Source organism: Salmo salar, chromosome 10, assembly GCF_965601325.2.
Source record: "Salmo salar chromosome 10, fSalSal1, whole genome shotgun sequence".
In the NCBI taxonomy this organism is placed as follows: domain Eukaryota; kingdom Metazoa; phylum Chordata; class Actinopteri; order Salmoniformes; family Salmonidae; genus Salmo; species Salmo salar.
This window is the reverse complement of record NC_138300.1, coordinates 29,255,478-29,283,044: the sequence shown is the minus strand read 5'-3', so window position 1 is coordinate 29,283,044 and position 27,567 is coordinate 29,255,478. Positions and strand designations below refer to the sequence as shown.

At 43.4% G+C, this 27,567-nt stretch overlaps 1 protein-coding gene across 2 annotated transcripts in view; it reads right to left on the bottom strand.

Moving 5' to 3' along the window:
- LOC106613924 (neuroligin-1) overlaps positions 1-27,567 on the bottom strand; it is a 287,560-nt gene that overhangs the window by 249,861 nt on the left and 10,132 nt on the right. For both annotated transcript variants that reach the window (XM_014216730.3, XM_014216732.3), the window contains exon 2: positions 25,216-26,073. In XM_014216730.3, coding sequence (XP_014072205.1) covers positions 25,216-25,723 — 508 coding nt within the window. In that variant the 5' untranslated portion in view covers positions 25,724-26,073. The remainder of the gene's footprint in view (positions 1-25,215; positions 26,074-27,567) is intronic.

Below are 27,567 nucleotides of genomic sequence, written 5' to 3'. Positions count from 1 at the left end.
AGACGTTGCCCTTCCCTTGGGTTTATGGCGGCCTTTTGTTCTCCCACCCAATGGATCTATATCTCAGCCCTGCTTTGAGATGGAGGAGCATGACATGGTTTTAAAGTCTAAACTTGCAGATCAACATGCAACCCGCTAACCTTGGTAGTGTGCTGATGTCAGCCCTCCCTTGGCCCCTCAGCTCTGGAAAAAAGAGACCTGTTCCTTTACAGCTGTGAAATCCGTCATACACATGTATGCTGGCACATTTAAAAAAAAATGTAACCTTTATTTAACTAGGCAAGTCAGTTAAGACCAAATTCTTATTTAAAATTACTGTCTACACCGGCCAAACCTGGACGACGCTGGGCCAATTGTGCACCGCCCTATGGGACTACCAATCACGGCCGGTTGTGATACAGCCTGGAATCGAACCAGGATGTCTGTAGTGACGCCTCAAGCACTGAGTTGCAGTGCCTTCGACCGCTGCGCAACTCGGGAGCAAATTGATGTCTACATGTTTTTTATACTATGTGGACATCGGAGTCACTGGCATGGTAGGTCTGTCAAAACATGAAGCCTGCCATAGAAAAAGTAAAAAATATACGCCTTAATAGTGTGCTACAATATTCTCAGAAAGTAATATTCAGATTTGCTTTGGACACTTTGGTCCTACATGTTTTCAAGGCACAAGCAGAGAAGAGCTTGAGCCTTGAAAACATGTAGGCCTGTCACACAGATGTGTTTTGGACTGTGAGGAATTTCAATGGATTACACCCTTCCCCAAGTCCTTGAGATGGCTTAGAGCACACAGTCAGTGTAGTACATTTGGAAAATATAACAGAAGTCCCATTAGAAGTAAAATCCACACTTCATTCTAAAACAGTTATTAATATGTACAATGTACACTTGGACCAACCTTAAAGGGACATTTCCTATTCATCTGACAGAGAATATGACTCAGTGCTTTTCCTTTACAGTAAACTGCTCTGAGTGGATTTTTTTTTCTGTCACATCTCATTAAAAGTCTGCTTATTCAGGTTTGTTGGGGTCAATTAATTATAGCAGTCAAGCCATTAGTTTCACACAAACTACTTGTAAAGTATACACAATCATTCTCACGATTGCTTCATTAGTTGACTAAAATGTCAGATTTTTTTTTAAAAGTTAAAACCATCAGGCAAGTGAGTCCCATCAATAAGCAAATTAATTACATCAATTAGTGGAGCCGACGTGAAAAACGATGACAAAGAGAGACAATCTCCTGAGAATGGCTCAAGGCTCACAATCAATTTAGTTTAAGCAATGTAGTGTAGCCTAATGTGTCCAGACCGGCTGAATCCACAAAGTCACCGACCTCTGAGTTAAAGAGTCCTTGCTAATTCTCACACAGGAAATAAAGACAGGCGTAGCATTTATAAGCTCACAATAGGGTTTTCAACTAAATAAGCCCGAGCTGCAGCGTAATCAAATCCACTGCAGGCTTGATGATAATCAAACCTACAAAGAAAATGGTGTTACAGTTTCTAAAGGATGTGTATTATGCAATTTCCAACGGATGTGCATTATCATTTATATGTGTTCCCTTCAGCAATCCGTGTGAATCTTTCACCAACAATACCTTCAACTTCTCTGACTGACATCAAAACCACAAACAGCATTTTGATATTTGATAAATATTTGTTCATTCAAACAACTGATTGCATCAACATCTACGTACATCTACCTACATTGTTCCACCACCTTAAAAAAACATCCAGCTTCTTGGGTTCAGATGGTAGTGTGGAAGGGACATGAAAGGCTACTCTGATGTGTAACCGATAAGCCCTTAGGAGATCCACTTCATGGGCTGCGGATGGAGATGAAAATGCTGTGTGCTAAGCCTCCCACTGACATGGTTTAAAGGGCTCAGCTCAGGACGCCCAGCTCCAGCTCTATGTCCAGGCTAGGACGACTCTGTCATTAAAGAGGATACCTGGACCAGGGCATACAGGGCTGGGGGACTCATACTTTCACTCAAACAATCCAGCAGGTGAATTTAACAAAGGTAGAAAAGACAAAGCGTTTTGGTGTCATTTGACTTAACCCAATCCACTTGTATTTGCACTGAGCTCAGTGTGTAGATTAAATGGTGTGTTTGGACTAATTGGTTAGCTGGGGATCAATGTATCTGCTAACTGGTGGGATGCAACAGCCTGCAGCCCACAGAGATAAACAGTACAATAACTCTCCTATTGTTGGAGCAATGGGAAAGACTACATATGGTTTCCATACTGGGAGACAGTATGGATCATCTCCATGACTCCCTCTAATTGCTGTTTTCTCAGTAGTCGCTTCGCTTGCCAGGATTATAGAGAAAACACACTTCTTGGAGTGAGACCGTCTAAGTAGAGACACAATGAAGAATACGTTTATTTTTGTTTGGTTTGTTAAATATCTTTTACAAATTTGGAAACGGGTCAAACAACACAGTAGCGTGTGGGGGGTATAGGCCTACATCTAATGGGCTGGAGTTAAAGTGAAATATATGAGCAGGCAAAACATAGCGGAATTGAGAAACCATGGAAAGCGTCAAATAAGTAGAGAGCAATGCCAAATTACAAATGAGGAGGAATCCCATCTCCTAATCCCTGGCATTCCACACTTCAGTCCATAGATCTGGTTAAGAATTTCTTTATTCAGAACCAAGACTCTCTAGAAATCAGCAAGGCTCCACCCACAAGCTAAACTACTGTATAATTGCTTGTCTAACAGCAGGTTGCGAGCAAAAACACAGCAGTGCTTCTAACACAGTAATACTAATCTATTGGTTTAAGCAGAAAGGGACGGAAGAACTACAAATGCTGTAGTCGTACTAATTGCTCTCTAGAACAGTGGCTGATAAAACCGTGTGGACTGTCTGCCACCACAAAAAGGGCTGGTTTGAGTAACACTATAAAACCTAATTATGCCTCACAAAAGCAGCCCGCTCTATTTGGAATAAAAAAGAGAACCCAGAGCAATAATGGCAGTGCCATTAACAATTAGTTTCTACTGCAGCTAATTAGACAGGTGAGATAAAAAAAATGGTTCTAAATTTAAACAGAGGGCCCCATATATTCTCTAAAGCTCAGTACCCACCGCTAATAACATCAATAACACACAGCCCCAGCATCAAAGGGCAACTCATTGCTGAACACAGAGGGAGAACATTTCAGGGATTTTGTTTCCCTTCCCTTAATGGCAATAAACCTCTGAACTTAAATGAGCAGTAAGGTTAGACAATGGCCAGCTCTCCTGAGACTCAACACTCCAGAGTGGAGAATTATTTCCCTGGGATTCAGGTGCAGAACAGCAGGGTGAACACACAGCCCAGGGATATCTATTTACAGTGATAAAACAGGGGATTGGGCCCAGTTTTTTTATAAAGCCACGTAGAACTGGCATGGGATTATGACTGGGTACTGGGTATGATATGTTCTACTCTGGGAACTTTCGCTTTGTTGTTCACCATTATCAGCATTTGATAGAGAACAGAAAAGCTATTTCAAAAACATTTGTTCAAAACATACAAAATGACAAGATAATGATCAGTAGACAAACAATAAAAATGTTCAGGATAACATAAAAATTGGCCTGTTGAAAGCACCTCCTCTTGTGTACTCTCTGCAGATATGGATGATGACTAAATGTAAAGTGCATCAGTCACCATGGTATTACAGTAATCAAACCAATAACAAAACAGCCACTGAAGGTGAGAGGAGAGCTCTACATGGTGTCACTAAATCAATATTGCGCAAATACCAATAAAGCCTCTCGCCAGCAATCCACCCTGCTTAGCAAATAATAAAACCCAAACCCTGCAGTACTGGTAAAGGCCAACAAATTAGCCAAAAAGCATTCTAAAAAGCACTCTATATACCAATCAAAATACAGATCCCAATAAATGTTGGAATATTTGGTAAACACAGTCCAATCAGAGGCTGTCATCAGTTACAGTATAAAGCAGTGGTGTATTCATTAGACCAATTCCGTTTCGTCTGTTGCAAAACATTTTGCAAGGTAAACCGCCTACTTTAGGAACCAAACGAAACCAAACAAACCCAAACGGGGAGGGGCCTACATTAATTTGTCCAATAGAAACTCTAGTTTTGTTGCAAAACGATTTCCATATGGAGAATCAGACTAATGAATACACCCCAGGACTGCTCCTCACTAGCGCTCTCACCTCACTTACCTTCTATCTAGCCCTCTACTTGGCACTGATTCTGGTAGCCAGATTGTTTTCACCTAATTTATTGCAGAGGGCACAAGGGGTTGCTTCAGCTTCTGGCAATAAAGCATGTGCTGATGCAATTTTTCTATGTAGGCGCCTGTGATGATGAATGTGCATGTGAACTCCTCAAATCTGACATTTCTCTCCGTTTCTCCCCCCACACGAACGGACTAATTGATCGCTTTACACATTGCCTACTAACTAACCTATTCTAACGCTGGTCCCATCAAACATTTAGCTATGCATTATAAAATAACACATGCCAGAGACTGGTAATAGTATCATTTATACAAATGTTGAGATTGTATCATCTTTCTCTGCTCAAATTCAATTTCCCCTCCCTCATCTGGGTCGGTGTGTTGATGAGGGTAATGCAGGACTAGCCTCGTACAAACCAACCTGATGTTCACAAGAACAGAATGGTTTATAACGAGGCTACTGCAGGACAAATTCTTCTTTACTTTCACAGTATTATTCAGCACAAAGGGCATATAATGTGCATATAACTTTAGGGCATATAATGTGTGAACATGCTATGAGTAGAGAGGCTTAGACACAAAGACAAATATCAAGCCCTTTACTTAACCGCACAAGATACAGGGGTGATATCATAGTAGGAATGTGGGGAAAATATACAGTACCAGTCAAAAGTTTGGACACACCTACTCATTCAAGGGTTTTTCTTTATTTGTACTTTTTTCTACATTGTAGAATAATAGTGAAGACATCAAAACTATAAAATAACACATGGAATCATTTAGTAACTGAAAAAGTGTTTTAGAAAAGTGTTTTAGATTCTTCAAAGTAAACACCCTTTGCCTTGATGACAGCTTTGCACACTCTTGGCATTCTCTCAACCAGCTTCACTTGGAATGTTTTTTCAGCAGTCTTGACGGAGTTCCCACATATGCTGAGCACTTGTTGGCAGCTTTTCCTTCACTCTGCAGTCCAACTCATCCCAAACCATCTCAACTGGGTTGAGGTCGGGTGATTCAGGAGGCCAGGTCATCTGATGAAGCATGGTCAAATAGCCCTGACACAGCCTGGAGGTGTGTTGGGTCATTGTCCTGTTGAAAAACAAATGATAGTCCCACTAAGCTCAAACCAGACGGGATGGCGTATCGCTGAAGAATGCCGTGATAGCCATGCTGGTTAAGTGTGCCTTGAATTCTAAATAAATCACCAACAGCGTCACCAGCAACGCACCCCCACACCATCACACCACCTCCATGCTTCACGGTGGGAACCATACATGCGGAGATCATCCGTTCACCTACTCTGCGTCACGGCGGTTGGAACCAAAAATCTCACATTTGTATTCATAAGACCAAAAGACAGATTTCCACCTGTCTAATGTCCATTGCTCATTTCTTGGCCCAAGCAAGTCTCTTCTTCTTATTGGTGTTCTTTAGTTGTGGTTTCTTTGCAGCAATTCGACCATGAAGGTCTGATTCACGCAGTCTCCTCTGAACAGTTGATGTTGAGATGTGTCTGTTACTTGAACTCTGTGAAGCATTTATTTGGGTTGCAATCTGAGGTGCAGTTAACTCTAATGAACTTATCCTCTGCAGTAGAGGTAACTCTGGGTCTTCCTTTCCTGTGGCGGTCCTCATGATAGCCAGTTTCATCATAGCGCTTGATTGGCTGAAACGCATTAAGAAGGAAAGAAATTCCACAAATTAACTTTGAACAGGGCACACATGTTAATTGAAATGCATTCCAGGTGATTACCTCATGAAGCTGGTTGAGGGAATGGCAAGAGTGTGCAAAGCTGTCATCAAGGCAAAGGGCGGCTACTTTGAAGAATCTCAAATATAAAATATATTTTGATTTGTATAACACTTTTTTACTTACTACATGATTCCATATGTGTTATTTCATATTTCTACAATGTAGAAAATAGTACAAATAAAGAAAACCCCTTGAATGAGTAGGTTTGTCCAAACTTTTGATTGGTACAGTATTTATTGTCTTTTCAACATCTTTTGCATATAGGAGAACCTTTATCCTTCACAAAAAAATTACAATCAAGCTTGAATTGGAGCAATTCCTTTAAAATAACTCTATACAGTACATGGGTGACTAGGTGTAATCGTACTACTCTAAAGCCTATGAGGACCTGATCACTAAAACCCTCATAGAGATAGAAAATTGTAAGGGCTCTTTTCCACAGATGCGCCAATGGATAACACATTGAGGGTGACATTCCGTACAGAGAAATAGTCCCATCAGGACGCGTGGTAATGAAGGGCAATGAGGTCTGAGGATCCTCATTACCCACACCTAGGCACAGTCCAACTAAGAATGGCAGGAAAGGAGGAGGCATAGATAAGCACAGTGAAAGGAACAAATGGCTCCCAGAATAGAATAGCACCAGAGGAGAGAGGGTGTTCAGTCAGCCTGTACAGTATGTCAAATATCTTAAATTCTCCATTGTTTGGGGCTATGGCTGGCATGTCAGACAGTTTACCCTGGTCTCTGAGTCTGGGTTTCTCTATAGAGAGCGCCTGACAAACTGAGGTAATTAATAACTGTCACCTCTCTATCTCTGGAACCTTTGTCACGTTAACAAAAAAACCTACTAATTGACTCTTGACTGAGATTATCGCCACAGATCAGCTAATTATTTTTTAATATATTCAGATTCCAAAGTCATTAAAAGTGTCTCGACCTAGCAACAAGGACCTAGCGACTGGGATCGAGCATCACGACACCCTTAATTACAGGCACCTAGTCTGGACTACCTGGAAACCCATTAAGCAAAATGCAACCTGGTTTCAAATGGAACACTGTGAACTAAGAGACAGTATATCACACAGAATAAATAATTTGTTGGTACTCGAAACATAAACAATGGTATGAGTACTACTAAAAATGGTTCAGTCTTTATAATTAAAGCTGACATTAGGTTCTCAATGCCCATTATAACTAATTGATGATGTGTTCTTTTTATGAACACACAGTAGCTAGTATGGAGCACAAGGCCATGTACTGTAGCTTTACCCTCGCTGACAGCATCATGTTTTCAGATGGACCGAAAGATGAAGTTAGCAACAGTGAGTCAGTCTGCATGGGGAAAGATTACCACAGGCATGCTAATGACGTCAGATTAGCATAAGAAAGAGATCATTCCTGCTCAGAAAGTCTAACTTCTGATTCAATTAATATCCCCTCCATTGGTTTATTTTAGGTATTTTAATTCCTTACAAACAGGCAGGGTAGGGCTTAATAACGTGGCCTCCTACATCCTTGAATTCAATTATGCTCCTTTCATCACACAAACACAGTTTTTGCCAATCCACAGCTGTTGCAAACGCTGCTGCTGCTTCCACCAGACCAACAAAAACAATATGATGAAGCCTCCCTCAGTTTGAAGTCCCTTTTGGGGATGTTTTTCATTTTCGAAACAGAATTGAAATCTCCAAAGGTGAAAATCTCCTCAACTGATAAATCTCTGTGGCAGTAAAAAAAAAATGCATTTGAACTTGTCTCTCAAAGCGTATCAAAAGCCATCCACAAAGAAATATCTGAATAAGAAAAAAAGAGGACTATAGAAGCCAGGCCTGCATGGTGTGAATAATGCTGAGGCTCCCATTCTCCCACCCCTCCCCACCCTCAGACTCAGAGCCAGGCTGGAGCAAACTAAATATGAAGCAGGAATATAATAGATAATTTGGCCAGTAAATGGCAGGTATTATGGGAGCCATCTCCACTCAGAGGCATATGATTTACCTTAGACACTAAGGTAATAGCTTTGCAAATTCCCTCTGCCATTTGACAACGGCTAGCCGTACTGAAATGTGGGGGAAAAGGTCATAAGTCAATGACAATCCATCACAACATCAATCTCTTTTTATTCTCCTCCCAAGTCTTAAATACCAAACATTGGTGGAAATCGCTGTTTCGCTTCCCCTCCCCAGAAGCTCCAATCTGGCAGGTCAGGCTGCAGGGCCCGATGCTGGGCCCAATGTGTCAGACGCTGCCCCTGAGTTCACACATTTCTTCAAGCTTGTTTTCTCTCAACAAAAGGGAAGTGCTTTCCCTGATGGTCTCCTGTGTATGTCTCCGACCCAGCGGAGGGAAGAGAAGGAGAAGGGGAAGGAAGGGGCTGTCAGAGGGGCTTTCTGGCAGACTCCGCCTGCCCCTACAGGCTGCTGCTTTGCCATCGTATGGTTTTGTGGGATATCAATGCAGAATACATTTCTGAAAACTTAATCTGCTAAATCTAAGCCTCATGGAGTCCCAATACAATCTACTGTACTGAATGTATAAATGCCAACTGCAAAGCTTGGTGCCCTTCTGTCATTTGCGATTCATCTATGCTATGTTACAGACACAGCGTTTCTTATCAATCAATTATACACATCAATCATTATAGCTAGATTCTGAGGGCTCAGACACAACAATAGCGTTTGCTGGCCGAGAGTATTTAGCACCTTTGAACGTAATTTGCTGACCGATGTCAGTCAGACGTCTACTGCGGGTGGTCGCTAAAACACAGCGCTCTGAACGATCGGCAGAGGAACACTAGATCCACATTTGGTGTGATGTGTGCAAGGCTTAAAGGAAAACTCCACCCCAAAACTATCTTTTGGTAGTCTATTGTTGACATAGTCCAAAATGTTTTGCTTGTCTGCAATCAAGTTTTCAAGATATGTAACTTTCAAAATACAGAAATTGCCCCCATATGATGCATTTTGCATCATATGATGCTGCGTTTTGTATCATACTGGGATGATTTATGTATTTTGTAAGTTACATATCTTGAAAACTTGATTTCTGACAAGCAAAGCATTTTGGGACTATGTCAACAATGAACTAATTAAACAAATACCAAAAGATAGTTTTTGGGTGGTATTTTCCTTTAACTTGACCTTTAGACGCCTGAACCAACCCTTGGACAGTTAGTGCTCTGTCTGTTCTTTAAGAGGGACCTTCACAGCAGGTGCGCTTCTATGCTAAACAGTAGGCATGTCAAAGAGCTGAGGGGGGCAAGAGAGGGAACATTCTATCTGACACGTCACTGCCTGTCTGTCTCCTCTCACGCTGGTCTGTCTGTCTGTCTGTCTGTCTGTCTGTCTGTCTGTCTCCTCTCACGCTGGTCTGTCTGTCTGTCTGTCTGTCTGTCTGTCTGTCTGTCTGTCTGTCTGTCTGTCTGTCTGTCTGTCTGTCTCCTCTCACGCTGGTCTGTCTGTCTGTCTGTCTGTCTGTCTGTGTCTGTCTCCTCTCACGCTTGTCTGTCTGTCTGTCTGTCTGTGTCTGTCTCCTCTCACGCTTGTCTGTCTGTCTGTCTGTCTGTGTCTGTCTCCTCTCACGCTTGTCTGTCTGTCTGTCTGTCTGTGTCTGTCTCCTCTCACGCTTGTCTGTCTGTCTGTCTGTCTGTGTCTGTCTCCTCTCACGCTTGTCTGTCTGTCTGTCTGTCTGTCTGTCTGTGTCTGTCTCCTCTCACGCTTGTCTGTCTGTCTGTCTGTCTGTCTGTCTGTCTGTCTGTCTGTCTGTCTGTCTGTCTCCTCTCACGCTTGTCTGTCTGTCTGTCTGTCTGTCTGTCTGTCTGTCTGTCTGTCTGTCTGTCTGTCTGTCTGTCTGTCTGTGTCTGTCTCCTCTCATGCTTGTCTGTCTGTCTGTCTGTCTGTCTGTCTGTCTGTGTCTGTCTCCTCTCACGCTTGTCTGTCTGTCTGTCTGTCTGTGTCTGTCTCCTCTCACGCTTGTCTGTCTGTCTGTCTGTCTGCTCTCACGCTTGTCTGTCTGCTCTCACGCTTGTCTGTCTGCTCTCACGCTTGTCTGTCTCCTCTCACGCTTGTCTGTCTCCTCTCACGCTTGTCTGTCTCCTCTCACGCTTGTCTGTCTGTCTGTCTGTCTGTCTCCTCTCACGCTTGTCTGTCTCCTCTCACGCTTGTCTGTCTCCTCTCACGCTTGTCTGTCTCCTCTCACGCTTGTCTGTCTCCTCTCACGCTTGTCTGTCTGTCTGTCTGTCTGTCTGTCTGTCTGTCTGTCTGTGTCTGTCTGTCTGCCTGTCTGTCTGCTCTCACGCCTGCCTGCCTGCCTGTCTGTCTGTCTCCTCTCACGCCTGCCTGCCTGCCTGTCTGTCTGTCTCCTCTCACGCCTGCCTGCCTGCCTGTCTGTCTGTCTCCTCTCACGCCTGCCTGCCTGCCTGTCTGTCTGTCTCCTCTCACGCCTGCCTGCCTGCCTGTCTGTCTGTCTCCTCTCACGCCTGCCTGCCTGCCTGTCTGTCTGTCTCCTCTCACGCCTAACTGTCTGTCTCCTCTCACGCCTGCCTGTCTGTCTCCTCTCACGCCTGCCTGCCTGTCTCCTCTCACGCCTGCCTGCCTGTCTCCTCTCACGCCTGCCTGCCTGTCTCCTCTCACGCCTGCCTGCCTGTCTCCTCTCACGCCTGCCTGCCTGTCTCCTCTCACGCCTGCCTGCCTGTCTCCTCTCACGCCTGCCTGTCTGTCTCCTCTCACGCCTGCCTGTCTGTCTCCTCTCACGCCTGCCTGTCTGTCTCCTCTCACGCCTGCCTGTCTGTCTCCTCTCACGCCTGTCTGTCTGCCTCCTCTCACGCCTGTCTGTCTGCCTGCCTGTCTGTCTGCCTGCCTGTCTGTCTATCTGTCTTTCTGTCTTTCTGTCTGTCCTTCAAAAGGTCCCTGCTCCCATTAATCACCAGCTCCTCTTCTCCCCTGGGATAATTAAAGAGACCACAGTGAATGCTCAGCCCTCCTTTTATTGTGTCAAAAACATATTTCCTCTAAACGCTTGAAGATGGCGCCGAGGAACATGGCTGACGTTTTACATTCTCCCAACCAATTGTGCTATTTTTTTAGTTTTTTTGCATTTTGTGTAACTTATTGTGTACATAATGTTGCTGCTACCGTCTCTTATGACCGAAAATAACTTCTGCATATCAGAACAGCGATTACTCACCTCAGAATGGAAGAAACTTTTTCCTTTAATGAGTCCGATGAGAAGGATATCCTGCTTTCACTGGAGCAGGCACAGATCCACGCCTTTTGCGTGAAGAAAAGTCGCAGGAAAAGGGGTCGCAGATCAGGCAGCCTTCTGAGAATCTGTAGGTGAGTGAGTAAACTCACACTGCCATCCGTTCTTCTTGCTAACGTGCAATCATTGGAAAATAAAATTGAGGACTAACGATTAAGATTATCCTACCAAGGGGACATCAAAGACTGTAACATCTTATGTTTCACCAAGACGTGGCTGAACAACGATACAGACAATAGAGCTAGCGGGATTTTCCATGCACCGGAAGAACAGAGACGCTACCTCTGGTAAGGTGAGGGGTGGGGGTGTGTGTCTATTTGTCAATAACAGCTGGTGCGCGATGTCTAATATTAAAGAAGTCTTGAGGTATTGCTCGCCTGAGGTAGAGTACCTTATGATAAGCTGTAGACCACACTATCTACCAAGAGAGTTCTCATCTATATTATTCGTAGCCGTCTATTTACCACAGAGCGAAGCTGGCACTAAAAGGGCTCTCAACCAACTCTATGAAGCCATAAGCAAAGAAGAAAATGCTCACCCAGAAGTGGCGCTCCTAGTGGCCGGAGACTTTAATGCAGTCAAACTTAAATCAGTTTTACCACATTTTTACCAGCATGTCACATGTGCAACCAGAGAAAAAAAATCCTAGACCACCTTTACTCCACACACAGAGATGCATACAAAGCTCTCCCCCGCCCTCCATTTGGCAAATCTGACCATAATTCTATCCTCCTGATTCCTGCTTACAAGCAAAAACTAAAGCAGGAAGTACCAGTGACTCGCTCAATACGAAAGTGGTCAGATGACGCGAATGCTACACTACAGGACTGTTTTGCTAGCACAGACTGGAATATGTTCCGGGATTCATCCAATGGCATTGAGGAGTACACCACCTCAGTCATCGGCTTCATCAATAAGTGCATCAACGATGTTGTCCCCACAGTGACTGTGTACATATCCCAACCAGAAGCCATGGATTACAGGCAACATCCGCATCGAGCTAAAGGCTAGAGCTGCCGCTTTCAAGGAGCGGGAGACTAATCCGGATGCTTGTAAGAAATCCCGCTATGCCCTCAGACGAACCATTAAACAAGCAAAGCGTCAATACAGGATTAAGATTAAATCCTACTACTCCCCCATTAACATCGACGGGGCTGTAGTTGAGCGGGTCGAGAGTTTTAAGTTCCTTGGTGTCCACATCACCAATGAACTATCATGGTCCAAACATACCAAGACAGTCATGAAGAGGGCACGACAAAACCTTTTCCCACTCAGGAGACTGAAAAGATTTGGTATGGGTCTCCAGATCCTCAAAAGGTTCTATAGCTGCACCATTGAGAGCATCCTGACCAGTTGCATTACCGCCTGGTATGGCAACTGCTCGGCATCTGACCGTAAGGCGCTGCAGAGGGTAGTGCGTACAGCCCAGTACATCACTGGGGCCAAGCTTCCTGCCATCCAGGACCTATACAATAGGCGGTGTCAGAGGAAAGCCCATAAAATTGTTCTCTGCTACCGCACGACAAGCGGTACCGGAGTGCCAAGTCTAGGACTAAAAGGCTCCTCAACAGCTTCTATCCCCAAGCCATAAGACTGCTGAACAATTAATAAAATCGGCACTGGAAAATTTACATTGACTCTCCCTCCCTTTTCTACACTGCTGCTACTCATTGTTTATTAACTATGCATAGTCACTTCACCCCCACCTACATGTACAAATTACCTCAACTAACCTGTACCCCCGCACACTGACTCAGTACCGGTGCCTGTATATAGCCTCGTTATTCTTATTGTGTTACTTTTTATAATTACTTTTTATTTTAGTCTACTTGGTAAATATGTTGTTAACTCTTCTTGATCTGCACTGTTGGGTTAAGGGCTTGTAAGTAAGCATTTCACGTTAAAGTCTACATTTGTTGTATTCGGCGCATGTGACAATTTTTTTAAATTTCATTTATTTCATTTTTATTTAATTTGAACTGCCTGTTTGCTGTGACTGACAACAAGGCATATCGATGACTGTCTGAAGGAAGATGACAGTGGTAGATATCAGAGAGCAGGATCTTAGGGTTGGGGGGCCACTCTAATGTGGAGAGCCTCTGCTTCATCATCTAAGAACTGCAGGCAACAAGCAGGTGACCATAAATTCTAAGGGCTTAAGAGAAACACCAGAAATATAATGATTTGAAAAGAAACAGCATTTCACCCCCTATTCCTTTGGAGCACTTTATCTCCCTGACAAACTTTGAAATGCCTTTGGAAATAAAAAGCAAGGTAACAGCCAGGTGCACATCTCCTTTGATATATGGGAACGTTTGGCAAACACAATTTGTGAGTTGTTAAGGTTTCCTTCTTTCCCATTATTGAGACATCAGGAGCTGAGTGCACTGAGACAGGTGTCACGAGAGCAAATGATAACAAGTCGCTGTTCCGATATCCTGTGTTATACAGTACAGTGGGAACTGTTGCTCCACGCTGCCTCTGCTATAGCAGTGGCTTGAGAGGCATTGAGCAATATCTGGCCAGAGATGTTAAACTCAGTTTGAGCTGTTTAAAGGTCCTTCCTATCAGCAGAAACACCAATTAACCCGACTTCCTGGCATAATGGCGCTCCAAAATCCCAAACAAAGAGCCCTGAATACAATTAAACACAGGCCTCTGTGTCAGCAGCTAGATAGAACATTTAAACAGCGGAACAAAGAGGGCCAAGTCACAGTGGACTACCATCAAGCACATTAAAAACCAAAGCCAGGCAGTCTTCCTGCGATTATTGAAACGTCAGGGACCAGCAAAAGACCAGTGTGATTAACAATCTTGATATTTCAAATCTGTGGACTGGGCTAACCTGATTTTCAGCCTGATTTTTATTCTCTTCTTCTTTTACGAGGAAGGAGGTAGAGAATTAGCCAAGCTTGTCATGTGGCTTCCTAAATGCCACTACACTGGTTAATAAGGACCAACAGTTGGAGTCCTGACAGCTTTAGTGGCTAAATCGCTGCTAGCTATTTGAGTATAGCGTGCCGTTTTATATCACCAAGTCATAAATCCTCCTGAAATAAACACAGAAAATATGCTCTTTGCATTTGTTACAATCTCCAACAAAAATGATTTGGCCCTACAGGAATGTAATGTTTCTAGAGTCTGAATGTTGTTGCAGTTTTTCTCTGTGGTTCTGGTCTGTGTTGACCTTTGGTCTAAGTGCTAAGGCTTCCGATTAAGCTCTTTATGGAGTAGCGCTGGAGGGAGATGGCAAACGTGACCCTGACCATTGCCTGTCCAATACTATTGGAATTCTTCACTGTGACCCTGAGCAGAACTGAATTTAGTGATCCCACAAAATGAACTCTGATGGCATGAATGCAGTTCCTGGGTTCTGTGCTGCCTGCAACAGACAGATAGATTATTCAAGCATAATTCATAGAGAAGATCCTGCTGTTTTAAAGGTTATGCTAAAATTACTGTAGCTAGAGGGTGTCAAAAAGTGGCATATAGTACAGATGTAGGTGTAGGATCTTAATTTGACTGTACTTTCACAGCAAAATAATCCTGCAGCAACAGGATTTGAACATCTAGTCCATAATGATGTTGCTTGATCCGTGGTTAGGCTATTATCTGGCCAAAAATAGGCTACATGAAAAGTGCAATACTGTTAATATAACCCTGTTACTGTGGGTTTTCAGTAAATGTATGTAAATCACAAAGCTCATCTGCATTTCCTGCAATGCAGGAACATTCTCAGCAACAAAAGAGTGGTCAAATTAAGATCTTACATCTGTATACCACATGCAAGAGCATACAAATGTGTGATTTACTAACACTGACGGGATCAACAGAAAAATGCGTAAATCATATGACAATAATGTAACTACGGTAGATGATGCTATATACTGTCATATTCTTCGGTCTGGATTCAACCCAGAATGTGGAAGATAAAATGTAAAGGTAATTGCCTTTTGAGACATTGCCTTTAATTGTCAATCGCACTATGAAGCGGATCTTCAGCGCTACGGATTGAATAGAACCCTTCTTGTCACAAAGTGACAGCACAAAAGGTGGCTGGAACGCATTCCCAATGCACAGTTTTTTTATGATGCTATCCTCTGACTCAACATGAAATTCTGCTTTATGGAATTATTGATGTCTAACATTAACTTCTTTGGGCTTAGATCTCTTACACAGAGACACTGATACACTCAGCTCTGGCGAACACCCACAAACATAAAATAGACAACAAAGCATCACATCCTAGCTCGGGGTGCGGTTTGAGTGGGATGATCCAAAGTTAGTCACACACAAAAAGGAGTGTGACTCAGACTTGAAATGGTGCTCCATCTATATAGAGTTGACTACTGACTCAAAGTGAGGCATGTGATTGGCGCAGCCGGACTCTGATGTCTGCTTTTAACTCTGCACTGACATCCTTTAACACCTCAGGGGAGTATACCCAGCTCAAACAAGTCTCCACTCTGCAGACTGTGGGAATTGAACATATACGAATAAGATTGTGTGATTGTTCTGGCTGAATAGATCTGTAGTTGTTTTGGTTTCATGCACTGTAGTGTACTAATTATTGGTTATTTTTGAGTTGCCACACTAAAACAATATACATTTAGTTTTTTTTCCCTCTGCCCCTTTTTCAGAAGAATGTCTACTTGTTGAATGAATATTAATGGTGATACTGTTTCTTAGCCAGTGGGTCCAGCAGCCCCAATCTAACTCTCTCTGGTGACTTCAAATGCCTGCTTTCATCATAGGTGAATCTTTTTGGATCCTTTATTGACACTGGAAGGCAGAAAGGTATATCTAACGTAGGATTATGCCACCATTCCTGTTCTTCAATTTTAAAACTGAGTAAGAAAGGGATTTGACCTGTACAGTGTCCTCATTGAATATCTCTCTAATGAAAAGAAATAGATACAAATTGTCTGCCCAGGATTTACTTTAGTTGACTTATAGGACATCTTGATATTTCTTGTCTACACACTTAGAAAAAGGGTTCCAAACGGTCTCTTCGGCTGTCCCCATAGGAGAACCCTTTTTGGTTACAGGTAGAACCATTTTTGGTTCCAGGCAGAACTCTTTTTGGTTCCATGTCGAACCCTCTGGGGAGAGGGTTCTACCTGGAACAAAAAAGGGTTCTTCAAAGGTTCTCCTATGGGGACAGCCGAAGAACCCTTTTAGGTTCTAGATAGCACCTTTTTTTCTTAGAATGTAGTTGCATTTGGATTGAAAATCTTTTGCTTTGACTTGTCTATCATGTCCACATACAATTCTGCCATAAGCAGGCTGCACAGTTGACACAGAATAACCACAGCGGTCTGATACTGAAGCTCCCCTACCTACCTCTCTCCCTCTCTCCCTCTCTCCCTCTGCCTGGCTGCCACAGGGATTGATGGCTCTGCCCAGCCATTAATATTCAAGGTGAACTCCTCATAGTTTCAACTGCTTGTGGAACCTGCTCGGCGCGGACGGACCTCAAGGCTGATTTCTCCCAGTCTGCCTGTTTTGTGATCGTCACTTAATGTACTCCTCCACCCCTCCATTAATCATCACCTTTGCCTTTACCTGTCAGACCAGAGCGTCGCCTGGTTGCAAGATGAGTGGAGAGGCCACCCACCAGAATACATGTTACTTTTCTAGCTGCGTGCACACATTATGAACTCTGTGACTAAATGACCCCCGCTATAACGACAATGTGCACTGTCACAGATGGGAGACGGACGATGTGGCGAGCCACTGAACCAGTGAAAAAAACCTGACTGCGGCCCATTTCCTGGTTGCCAATATGCTTAATGACAGGAGTGATGAGTTATTGACAGCTCTCGTCTAATTAGAGGCACTGAGGTGTCTATTGCAGCCTTTGTGCAGACACAAAGAGGACTATTGATTTTGCTGTGGTGGACTGTATCTGGATACTTCAGGGAGAGTGTGTGTGTGTGTGTGTGTGTGTGTGTGTGTGTGTGTGTGTGTGACTGTATATGAGTGTGTAAGAGATTGCCGGGCAGGGGAGCAAGTTATCTGCTGTCCCTTTGACCGACAGAAGCCTTAAATTCCAATTAGTCACACTTCCGTGGATTGGTGAAACTAATTACTGGCTTTAACTCCAGGCCAATAATGAAATGTTTGGTGGAAAGTGGGAGCATGGGAGACCTGGGTAATTTGTGCCTTGGTCCCAAAAGTATTCAAGTCCCACATGTACCATTCTCCACCACTCCTGATTTTTGTTTGAAATTAAACATTAAAACAATTGAACACAGGGTGAAGGTACTTAATGATTTCAAATCCTCATGGATTTATCTTTAATATGCATCTGAAAGCCGCCTCGACAACTGCTGGGGTTAAACATTTATTAATGACACCCTCTGATATGGAGCACCTCAGTAGAACGTGGCTCCTGGCTAAATGATTTATGGACTACTGTATGTGCAAATTACAGTTTATTACTTCTTATTCCAAGACTAACCTCTGTCATTTAAACATATTTGTTACGGGGGCCATAAGTATTAAAAATGAGTTTCTACATGGGAATGAAAATGAATCAATGACCTTTCTACAGTAAACAGGCAGACTGTAGAAGAGGTAGCAGCTGGGAGGTAAACTTAAACCCAGTGATTAACAAACTCTGGGTCAGGTGCTTTGTTCCCATTATCAAGTCAAGGTGAAACCTGCATTTACTTAGATTCCCCTGCACGGTGGCCATCTGCAACAGCTTGTCACTCCAACCCGCTCTATTTCTCTCTCTCTTCCCCCCTCTTCTTCAGGTTCAATAGTTGTCACTTACTGAGAAAATGCACTGTGCTCAACCGGGAACAGGGCCAAGTGCAGCACGGAATCTGTTTCATCCGACACTCCCTAATTTAGCATAAACCATAATTAAAGTGACTTGGCAGTCGGCTAAAACCAAATTTCATACTCCCTGATCACAAGAATGGGTGTGCAGTTGGTAGCCAGAAATGAGCCTGATGATGTGGACTTGTTATTTAAATGCCCACCCTGACAATTATTAAATACGTTCAAACTGATGTACAACTATCAATGGCAGTTGGTTAATGTAATATATATTGACACTTTTGGACTATAGTGCAAATAGAAAAAACACATCTCCTCTATCAGGTATATTACAAGGTATCCTGAGTATACAGTCCCAGCTATCCATGATGTAAGGCCTATATAAAACCTATGGGGTTTTACTCATCACAGAACCAACAAACAAGCCACTTTCCAATACCGCATCATCCTGAAATCAAGGTTCCTGCAGCATCACATTTCATCACAGGTTGCCATTGGCATTACCATTCTGTTTGAGTTATACCTCACAGTCTTCTGACAAATAGCAAACATGTCCTTGGGCAATTAGTGGATTGTATGTCAAGGAAGATGATGTTTAACAGCTTCCCACTGTAGTTCAAATGAGGCACACAGCAACTCTGCACTAAAGTGTGGCCTGGCCCTTTAAAATGGGCTGCAGTGAATTGGCATTTCAGAATTTATCACAGCTGCCACCGACCAAGTCGGTCCAAACATTATATCACCCACTGGCGCTCTCTCTCTCTCTCGTTCTCTTCCTCTTTCTATCCCTCGCTTTCTCTTTCTCTCTCTCTCTCTCCCCTTCACTGCAGCATTGCACATCCGGGCCTGTGTTTTCTTAAAGAGCCTCTATTCATCCTGCTCTGAATTCCGAGGAATAGGTCATGAGATCACAAAAAATGAAGTGATAGAATCAAACCCTACTGCAATTAACATATGTTAGCATGTGTAAAAGTGCAAAGATGTGCATACTGTATAGTGCTTCTATGTCTGTGCATCAACACTAGGGCTATAGTACATGGTATTGACACTGATTGTTAGAAAGAAAACAAACTCTAAATGTGGGAACATTTCCCTCTCTACTCATTGCATTATCATTGTTGAATGTTCTCCATCATTGCAGCCTCATGCATTACATAGTATAAGGACATTTTGGAAAGGCCCATAAAGAATGTCTGTGAATATGAAATTGAAACTATGGTAAAAAGCTGTTACTTCTCAGGAGCAATATCAATGTTGATTCAACAGTATATTTTAAATATGCATGAGAGCTTGCAATGCATTTCACACTGCATCAAAAGACCATTTCTTAGAAATGAACAGCACAGAAAGCAATATTAGGTGTGTTGTTTTCCATTGTTTCCCTACTACTAGAGGAGCTCTATAATAAGTGCCATGCCTGGAGTGTTAACTTCAGTTTAATGCCTTTTATTAAAGATTCAAAAATTAAGATACTCATTTATTTATCATAATACAGTCGTCGTTAATATTTAACTGAAGCTATCAACACTGGAACCTTGGAATACCATTTGTACCTTCACAGAAACCTCTCAGTATGACAATAGTAAATGTTCAGCCACCATTCTTCCTGCTACAGCATAAAAGATCAGGGGAGACTTTTCCAATCAACATATTCATACCTCAGTTGAATGAAACTCACGGTGAGAGCACGGAGCTATCAAAACCAGGTGAGGTATTACTTTTTCAGATTGAAAATACACTTGAAGTGTGGCTCTCAGTAGTGGAATCAACATCGATCAATTGAAAATTAACAGATTAGATTTCCCACGAAGTCTGGAAGCACCTCGTTAAGTCTACAGAGCAGTCCCACGACTCACACATACTTACTACACACCACAGCAGTGAAAACCCTCTGTATGTGCATGCACAATCCGCAGAGAGAATCCAATCCGCCATGAATAACATATAGGGCCTTTCCCAACTCTACCAAGCTCTAATGACTTCACTCACAGCCTGATGTTTTATAAATGCTGAGCCCACCATTGTACACTTCTGCCCAAATTGAATACACTTAGCATGAACTACAGGTGGTGTTCACAGTCACCACTGGAATAATTCATCTCTGATTTCCTGATAGAGAACAAGGCAGTTTGTATGTGTACAGAAAAGTCTACAAATGCACACCCACGTTTGCCTGCACAAACACAAACACACAGGTTTGCCTCTTTTGATCTCTCTTACAGAGAAAGACTAACACATGGAACATACAACCATATACACATTCACCCACTCACCCGCCCACAGTGCTTCAGCCCACAAAGAAAGCTACAGCACACCTTTAAAACTAAAACTTTAGCCCAGGTTTTACAGACAGCTTCTCTCTGGGGAGACAGTGGGGAGAAGGCTGGAAACTTATTGGAGCTGTAAAAATCTATTCCTGAGGCCCTGCACCTCCCCCAGGAGCCCCCTTCAACCATTACAAAACTGGGACGAGACCTCATAAATGGAAAGGGGGGAGGGGGTGCTAAGGGCAACTATATATCACTCTATGTGTAAAACAGCCTTCATCATAACACTAACTACAATGGGTTCCAGTTATTTGGAGTACTGCAGAACTACTATAACAACTGAACAGCAGCTCATAGAAACCATCCCCATATTGATTAAAGAGCTTTATTTAAGCTTCGCCGACTTTCCCCAACCACACAGATCTATTCTAAATCAGCTCTGTAGTACCCTCAATGTGGATGCAAATTTGGAGAACAACCTAACTAATATCTTACTAGATGGGGAGTATTTAAAAAGATGCATGGAACTCAGTCCGGCTTTTAACTTACTCTCGAAAGTTGTAATAGTAGAACGCACATTGGGTAGTGCATCATCAGTTCCTCTTGTCATGTTAGTCATTGTATACCTTAGAGAGCTATTTATAACTTGTCAGAAATGTGCAGATCAACTAGCCCATGTTAGCAAAAAACATTTATTTAGTTTTTTTTAACCTATAGATTTTGTTGTAATTTTTTAGTCACTCAAATATCACATTAGACATGGCAAAATGTATAGAATTGCACTAAAATTTGGGATGTTCCTAAAAGCTGGAATGCGGGGCCTGAGTGAAAAAGTTTGGGAACCCCAGATGTAGAATAGAAGGACCACACTATCACAGTTTAATCTGAATTACACCAAACACTCAACTTAAAATGTGCCTCTCTTTTACATATGCCCAAAGAGGAACAAAACATTGAATGAATACAAACCATAACTGAAAAGCTCTGCAGTACTACAGAGGATACAGAGGATGAATTAGCTCTCCCCTGAAACATTCAATGTGACTGAGACATTCTGATCTTTAAATTTGAAATCCTATTAGCAATGTGGTCTGGAATGATGAAAAATAGCCTACTAACAAACATATATAAGAGAGGCACAAAACATGACTCTTTACTGCATTACTGATGTTCCTGAGCTCTACTCATTGCCTGAATTGTGTGTGCTTCCACAGTGACCCGAGATATAGAGTGAATAGATAATTGCAGTGGCAAAATACTGTGTGATCAGTGCCAAAAAAATGAATCAGACATATCAGTGTGTTGCAGCTTGTGGTGACTAAAACATCATTCCATCTCATCACACTGCTTTACCCATGTAGCACTGCAATCAATAAATTCTAGGCCTAACTTAGAGGAAGCTGTGTCATTTTTTTAGGCAATAAGAACACATGGAAATAGACAACGTAGCAAAACACAGTAACATAGTTGCTGCAGTTTTGCCATCATCAAGTGAACATTTAAGAGAGACATTAAAAGGTGTGATCAGCCACTTCATTGGCTTGCACTCGGCGGGGGCAGAGTCATGTGACATCTGTCATACTCTAATTTCCGTGTTAAGTGGGGGGGGGGGGGGGGGGTCAACATGGTGGCTCTGACTGGCAGGAAAGCAGGTCAAATGATTAAGCAAAGAGGAACAGGGAGAGAGGGGAAGTTATGATATGATTAGTTAGTAAAGGTATATTGGGTATATACAGTTGAAGTCTGAAGTTTACATACACTTAGGTTGGAGTCATTAAAACTCGTTTTTCAACCACTCCACAAATTTCTTGTTAACAAACTAATTTTGGCAAGTCGGTGAGGACATCTACTTTGTGCATGATACAAGTCATTTTTCCAACAATTGTTTACAGACAGATTATTTCACTTGTATCACAATTCCAGTGGGTCAGAAGTATACATACACTATGTTGACTGTGCCTTTATACAACTTGAAAATTCCATAAAATGATGTCATGGCTTTAGAAGCTTCTGATAGGCTAATTGACATCATTTGAGTCAATTGGAGGTGTACCTGTGGATGTATTTCAAGGCCTACCTTCAAACTCAGTGCCTCTTTGCTTGACATCATGGGAAAATCAAAAGAAATCAGCCTAGACCTCAGACCAAAAAATTGTAGACCTCCACAAGTCTGGTTCATCCTTGGGAGCAATTTCCAAATGCCTGAAGGTACCATGTTCATCTGTACAAACAATAGTACGCAAGTATAAACACAATGGGACCACGCAGCCGTCATATCGCCGTCATTAATCTCTGTCTCCTAGAGATGAATGTTCTTTGGTGTGAAAAATGCAAATCAATCCCAGAACAACAGCAAAGGACCTTGTGCAGATGCTGGAGGAAACAGGTACAAAATGATGTATATCCACAGTAAAACGAGTCCTATATCGACATAACCCGAAAGGCCGCTCAGCAAGGAAGAAGCCACTGCTCCAAAACCGCCATAAAAAAGCCAGACTACAGTTTGCAACTGCACATGGGGATAAAGATCATACATTTTGGAGAAATGTCCTCTGGTCTGATAAAACAAAAATAGAACTGTTTGGCCATAATGACCATCGTTATGTTTGGAGGAAAAAGGGGGAGGCTTGCAAGCCGAAGAACACCATCCCAACCGTGAAGCACGGGGGTGGCAGCATCATGTTGTGGGGGTGCTTTGCTGCAGGAGGGACTGGTGCACTTCACAAAATAGATGGCATCATGAGGTTGGAAAATGATGTGGATATATTGAAGCAACATCTCAAGACATCAGTCAGGAAGTTAAAGCTTGGGTCTTCCAAATGGGTCTTCCAAATGGACAATGACCCCAAGCATACTTCCAAAGTTGTGGCAAAATGGCTTAAGGACAACAAAATCAAGGTATTGGAGTGGCTATCACAAAGCCCTGACCTCAATCCTGTAGAAAATTTGTGGGCAGAACTGAAAAAGTGTGTGCGAGCAAGGAGGCCTACAAACCTGATTCAGTTGCACCAGCCCTGTCAGGAGGAATGGGCCAAAATTCACCCAACGCATTGTGGGAAGCTTGTGGAAGGCTACCCGAAACGTTTGACTCAAGTTAAACAATTTAAAGGCAATGCTACCAAATACTAATTGAGTGTATGTAAACTTCTGACCCACTGGGAATGTGATGAAAGAAATAAAAGCTGAAAGAAATAATTCTCTCTACTATTATTCTGACATTTCACATTCTTAAAATAAAGTGGTGATCCTAACTGACCTAAGACAATTTTTACTAGGATTAAATATCAGGAATGGTGAAAAACTGAGTTTAAATGTATTTGGCTAAGGTGTATGTAAACTTCTGACTTCAACTGCACATTGGAGCTACTGTATATGTCTACAAAATGCTATATATGTGTGACTACCTCTGGGTATATATGTTTAAGGGACTTGGAGTGCTAGTGGGATGGAATATCTGAGATGATGTGGGAATATGTTGGCAATGCTATAACAGTGTCGGAGCCTGATATGCCAGAACCCAAATTTACGGAGGGGAGGAGGGTTGGAGAGGGGTTGCCCTGCCCTGTGTGTGTAGCTCAGCAGAGAGGAGAGAGGGCGCAGAGAGAGGATGTTTAGTGAGCGCCCCCCCCAGCCTCCTGCCTGCCAGAGTGGCTGCATTAACACCACACGCCTTATCAAGGGCGCTGTCACCGGCCCTGAGAGGCACAATGCACTGCCACTCTGCCAGCCAGCAGAAGAGAGGGAGAGAAGGAAGGAGAGAGAAAGAAAGAGGGAGGAGTGGGGAGGGAAGGAGCCTAGAGGACATTATCTTGATGAAGCCATGATCGATAAAGCCAGAGCAAGCCAATGGAACAGCGATACCATCCCTTTTAATTGAGATTAGACTCTGCAAGTTCACCGTTCGCCCATCTAATTTAAGAGTAGTCGACGTCTCACCACAGTTAACTCCTCGCACACGTCATCAATTACAGGATACTCTCTGACCTGGGACCTGGCAGCCAATCAGAGGGCCCCACTTCCTCTCCTCACCTCTCGGTGGATCGCTGACTGGGGAGGGGAGACGCCTCTCTCTGGGGCACCATGCCACCGGCCCTCCCTTCTCTGTTTTCTCTGTTATTTATTCCAGTGCATACATACCTCCTTGTCTACATATTTTCTTGCCCGGTTTCCTGGCACATTCCTTGGATATTCTTTTTACTGTAAAATGAATAGAAGACTAAAAAATAACATGGCGCTCCATTAAGGACAGTTGGAGCATGCAACACCACTATCTGACTGCTGAGGAAGGAGAGAATGTGGTAACAAAGAGAGTTCCCACTGGGCACACACCGGTTGAATCAACGTTTTTTCCACGTCATTTCAATGAAATTACGTTGAACCAATGTGGAATAGGCGTTGAATTGACATCTGTGCCCAGTGGGTTTCTCTTACTAGCTTAGTTCATTAATCAATCAGTCAGTAAATCAATCAATAATCATTATTTACATGAGCTTCCTCCTTGATGAGCCCTATTCATTGTGCCTACACACAATGGACAGATGATGACCCGCTATCAGTCAGGAGTGAGGAGTGAGGAGGAGGAGAAGCAGGAGGAGGAGGGGAAAGGAGGAACCAGTCTCACCTGAATGGACGTGCTGAGGTAAACAGGAGGATGTGCGTGAGGAAGGGATCAGGAGACTGATGAACAGCCGCACACTCACACACAGACAGACACACAGACAGACAACCCACACACACACACACACACACACACGCACACATAGAGGCGCACACACACATACATACTCACACACATAAAAGCAGTGTCATGCACGTAAACATGCAGAGGTCATGCTTTTCTCACTCTTGTCAGTACAAAACATACAGGAAAATATTTTAAAAGGGGTTGTTGGTTTAGGTCTGTTTTTCCTGTTGGTCCTGCTGTTAACTCACCATCCTCAGTGGGAACATATATGTTTAAGAAAAGGCAGTCCTCGCTCTGGTCCTGTACGTAAGATGACACTATCTCCAGGTTGTTAGTAAACCACACAGGCAGCATGACGTCTGGCAGACGCCCCTCCACGATGGTCTGAGGGCAGACCGGGCCGAACTGCGTGGCGTTACGGACCTCCGGCCACGAGATGGGCGGCTCCGGGGGCTGGAAGCGCCTCTCGCCGGTGGGGGGTGCGGCATAAGGTACCCCCTGGAACTGAATGACGGGTCCCAGGATCTCGTTGTTGAGCTCCTTCTTGACGCCCCTCAGTTTGCCGTAGACAGTGGTGACCACGGGGTCCGTCTCGTCCAGTTTCTGAGAGGCCGTGACCAGGGCCTGCTGCGCTAGGCTCAGTATCCATAGCAGGAAGGTGAGGTCCAGGCCCAAACCAAGGCCTACGCCTAGCCGGGGCTGCATGGCCCTCCAGGTAGGGTGCAGCCTCAGATGGCCAGGCCTCTGCAGGGGCATGCTCCCTCTGCCACACCAGTAGATACACACACACACCAACTAGGGCTCACCACACTGCAGCGCTAGCAGCAACAATCCACTTTAGGTCCGCCCACAGAAAGGGGTACAATCAAAGGAAAAGTATGAGGCCTCCCAAACGTGCGGCTGTCAAAACTTTCAAAGGCTCTTCGCATGGCAAGTACTCCCCACTGATTTCACACTGGCGGAGGCAACATCTTCACTTGCTGCTATTCGTCAGGCCACATCCTATTGACAGTCCTGTTTTCCATCCTGGCGAAGCAGGCAGGGCAGCCATTTGCAGCAGGTCTTCCACAGATAAATCAACCCCAGTCGAGGCGTGGGTCTATATCCTGCAGGAAATAAAAAATTATTAATTAGTACTGAGGTGGAGAGAAGAAATATGAACAGAGCAGGGCTTTACTGGCTGTTACATTCTGGCTGTGTTGCCATCAAGCAGAGCACAGGGGAATCACAGTCTGCCTAGTGACACCTCATCAATCATGTGCAAGTAGCAGACTGACTGAGTGACTAGGTATTAGTTAAGGGATCCCTCCTCCTCTTCCAGACCATGGAGGGAGAATTAAGAAGATCATGTTCATATAGAGAAGGAAATCCTATTTGTTTACAATGCGATGACACCTGTCATAGACACATAGTGGGGGACATAAAGAAACTTCAATTATGACAGTGTTAGCATGGAAATGGGAAAAGAGATCAAAACATTCTCTAAGAGCATCCATATTCTTATGACTAGAGTACCCTTTTGAACATGTTTACTCAACAAGGAGATTGACGTTAATTAGGGAAATATGCTCAGAAGAATAACATAATAAAGTTGCAAACCGAGCCTTGAGGTAATGCGACATGTTGACTTGCTTCTCCTTGCACATTAACTGGCTACTTCCAAATCTTAGGAGAGAAACCTTTCAACCTTGCATACAGTATGGTACATAAAACAAATATTTGAAAGCTATATTTGGATCATCCTCTATAGACGGGTTAGCTGATGTCACGAAAACGTTGCGCATGATTTAATGAGGCAGAAGTTTGTGTGTTGTTGTGATTCTGGATAGCCAGATAGCTTGCAACAATGACAAGAAGCTGCCATGTGGGGATCATAACTGGCTCGTTTAAGCTAGTTTTATCTTGTTCTTAATACAATGTCTTGTTTTGAGGTGTTTTGACTGATCCCAGCTAGCACAGTGGATCTGGGCCGATTCGGCTGAGAGTCAGGGCACTCGGCTGAGAGTCAGACTCGCCCGACGTCATGTGGCCCGAGTATGTGCCGCCTTCGGCAGTATTACTTATGGCTAAGATGCAGGGATTGAGCTCTGGCCGATTCCAGTGAGAGTTATCTGGCCCAAATGTATATATTACTTGGGGCTCGGGACGATTCCAGTGTGAGTTATCTGGCCCAAATGTATAATTTGGGGCTTGGTCCGATTCCAGTGACAATTATCTGTCCCAAATGTATTACTTGGGGCTCTGGGATTCTCTCTGGCAGATGACTACACGGGCTGCTTTATATAATTAACATTTCATGATTTATTTTTCTATATTTTCTCATTGTTTCTGTGATCAAAAAATACAATTAACATTTAAATAAAATTCTTTAAGAGTCCTGTGTAGTATGTTAGTGTTTTGATACCTTGTGCAACGCAATTGATAAGCATTAAAAACTTTGTGGCTGGAGCCTCCTGAGTGGCGCAGCGGTCTAAGACACTGCATCACAGTGCAAACTGCATTGCTACAGATGCTGGTTCGAGACCCGAGCTGACGTCCGAGTTAGGGGAGCGTTTGGCAGGCCGGGATGCCCTTGTCCCATCGCGCTGTAACGACTCCTG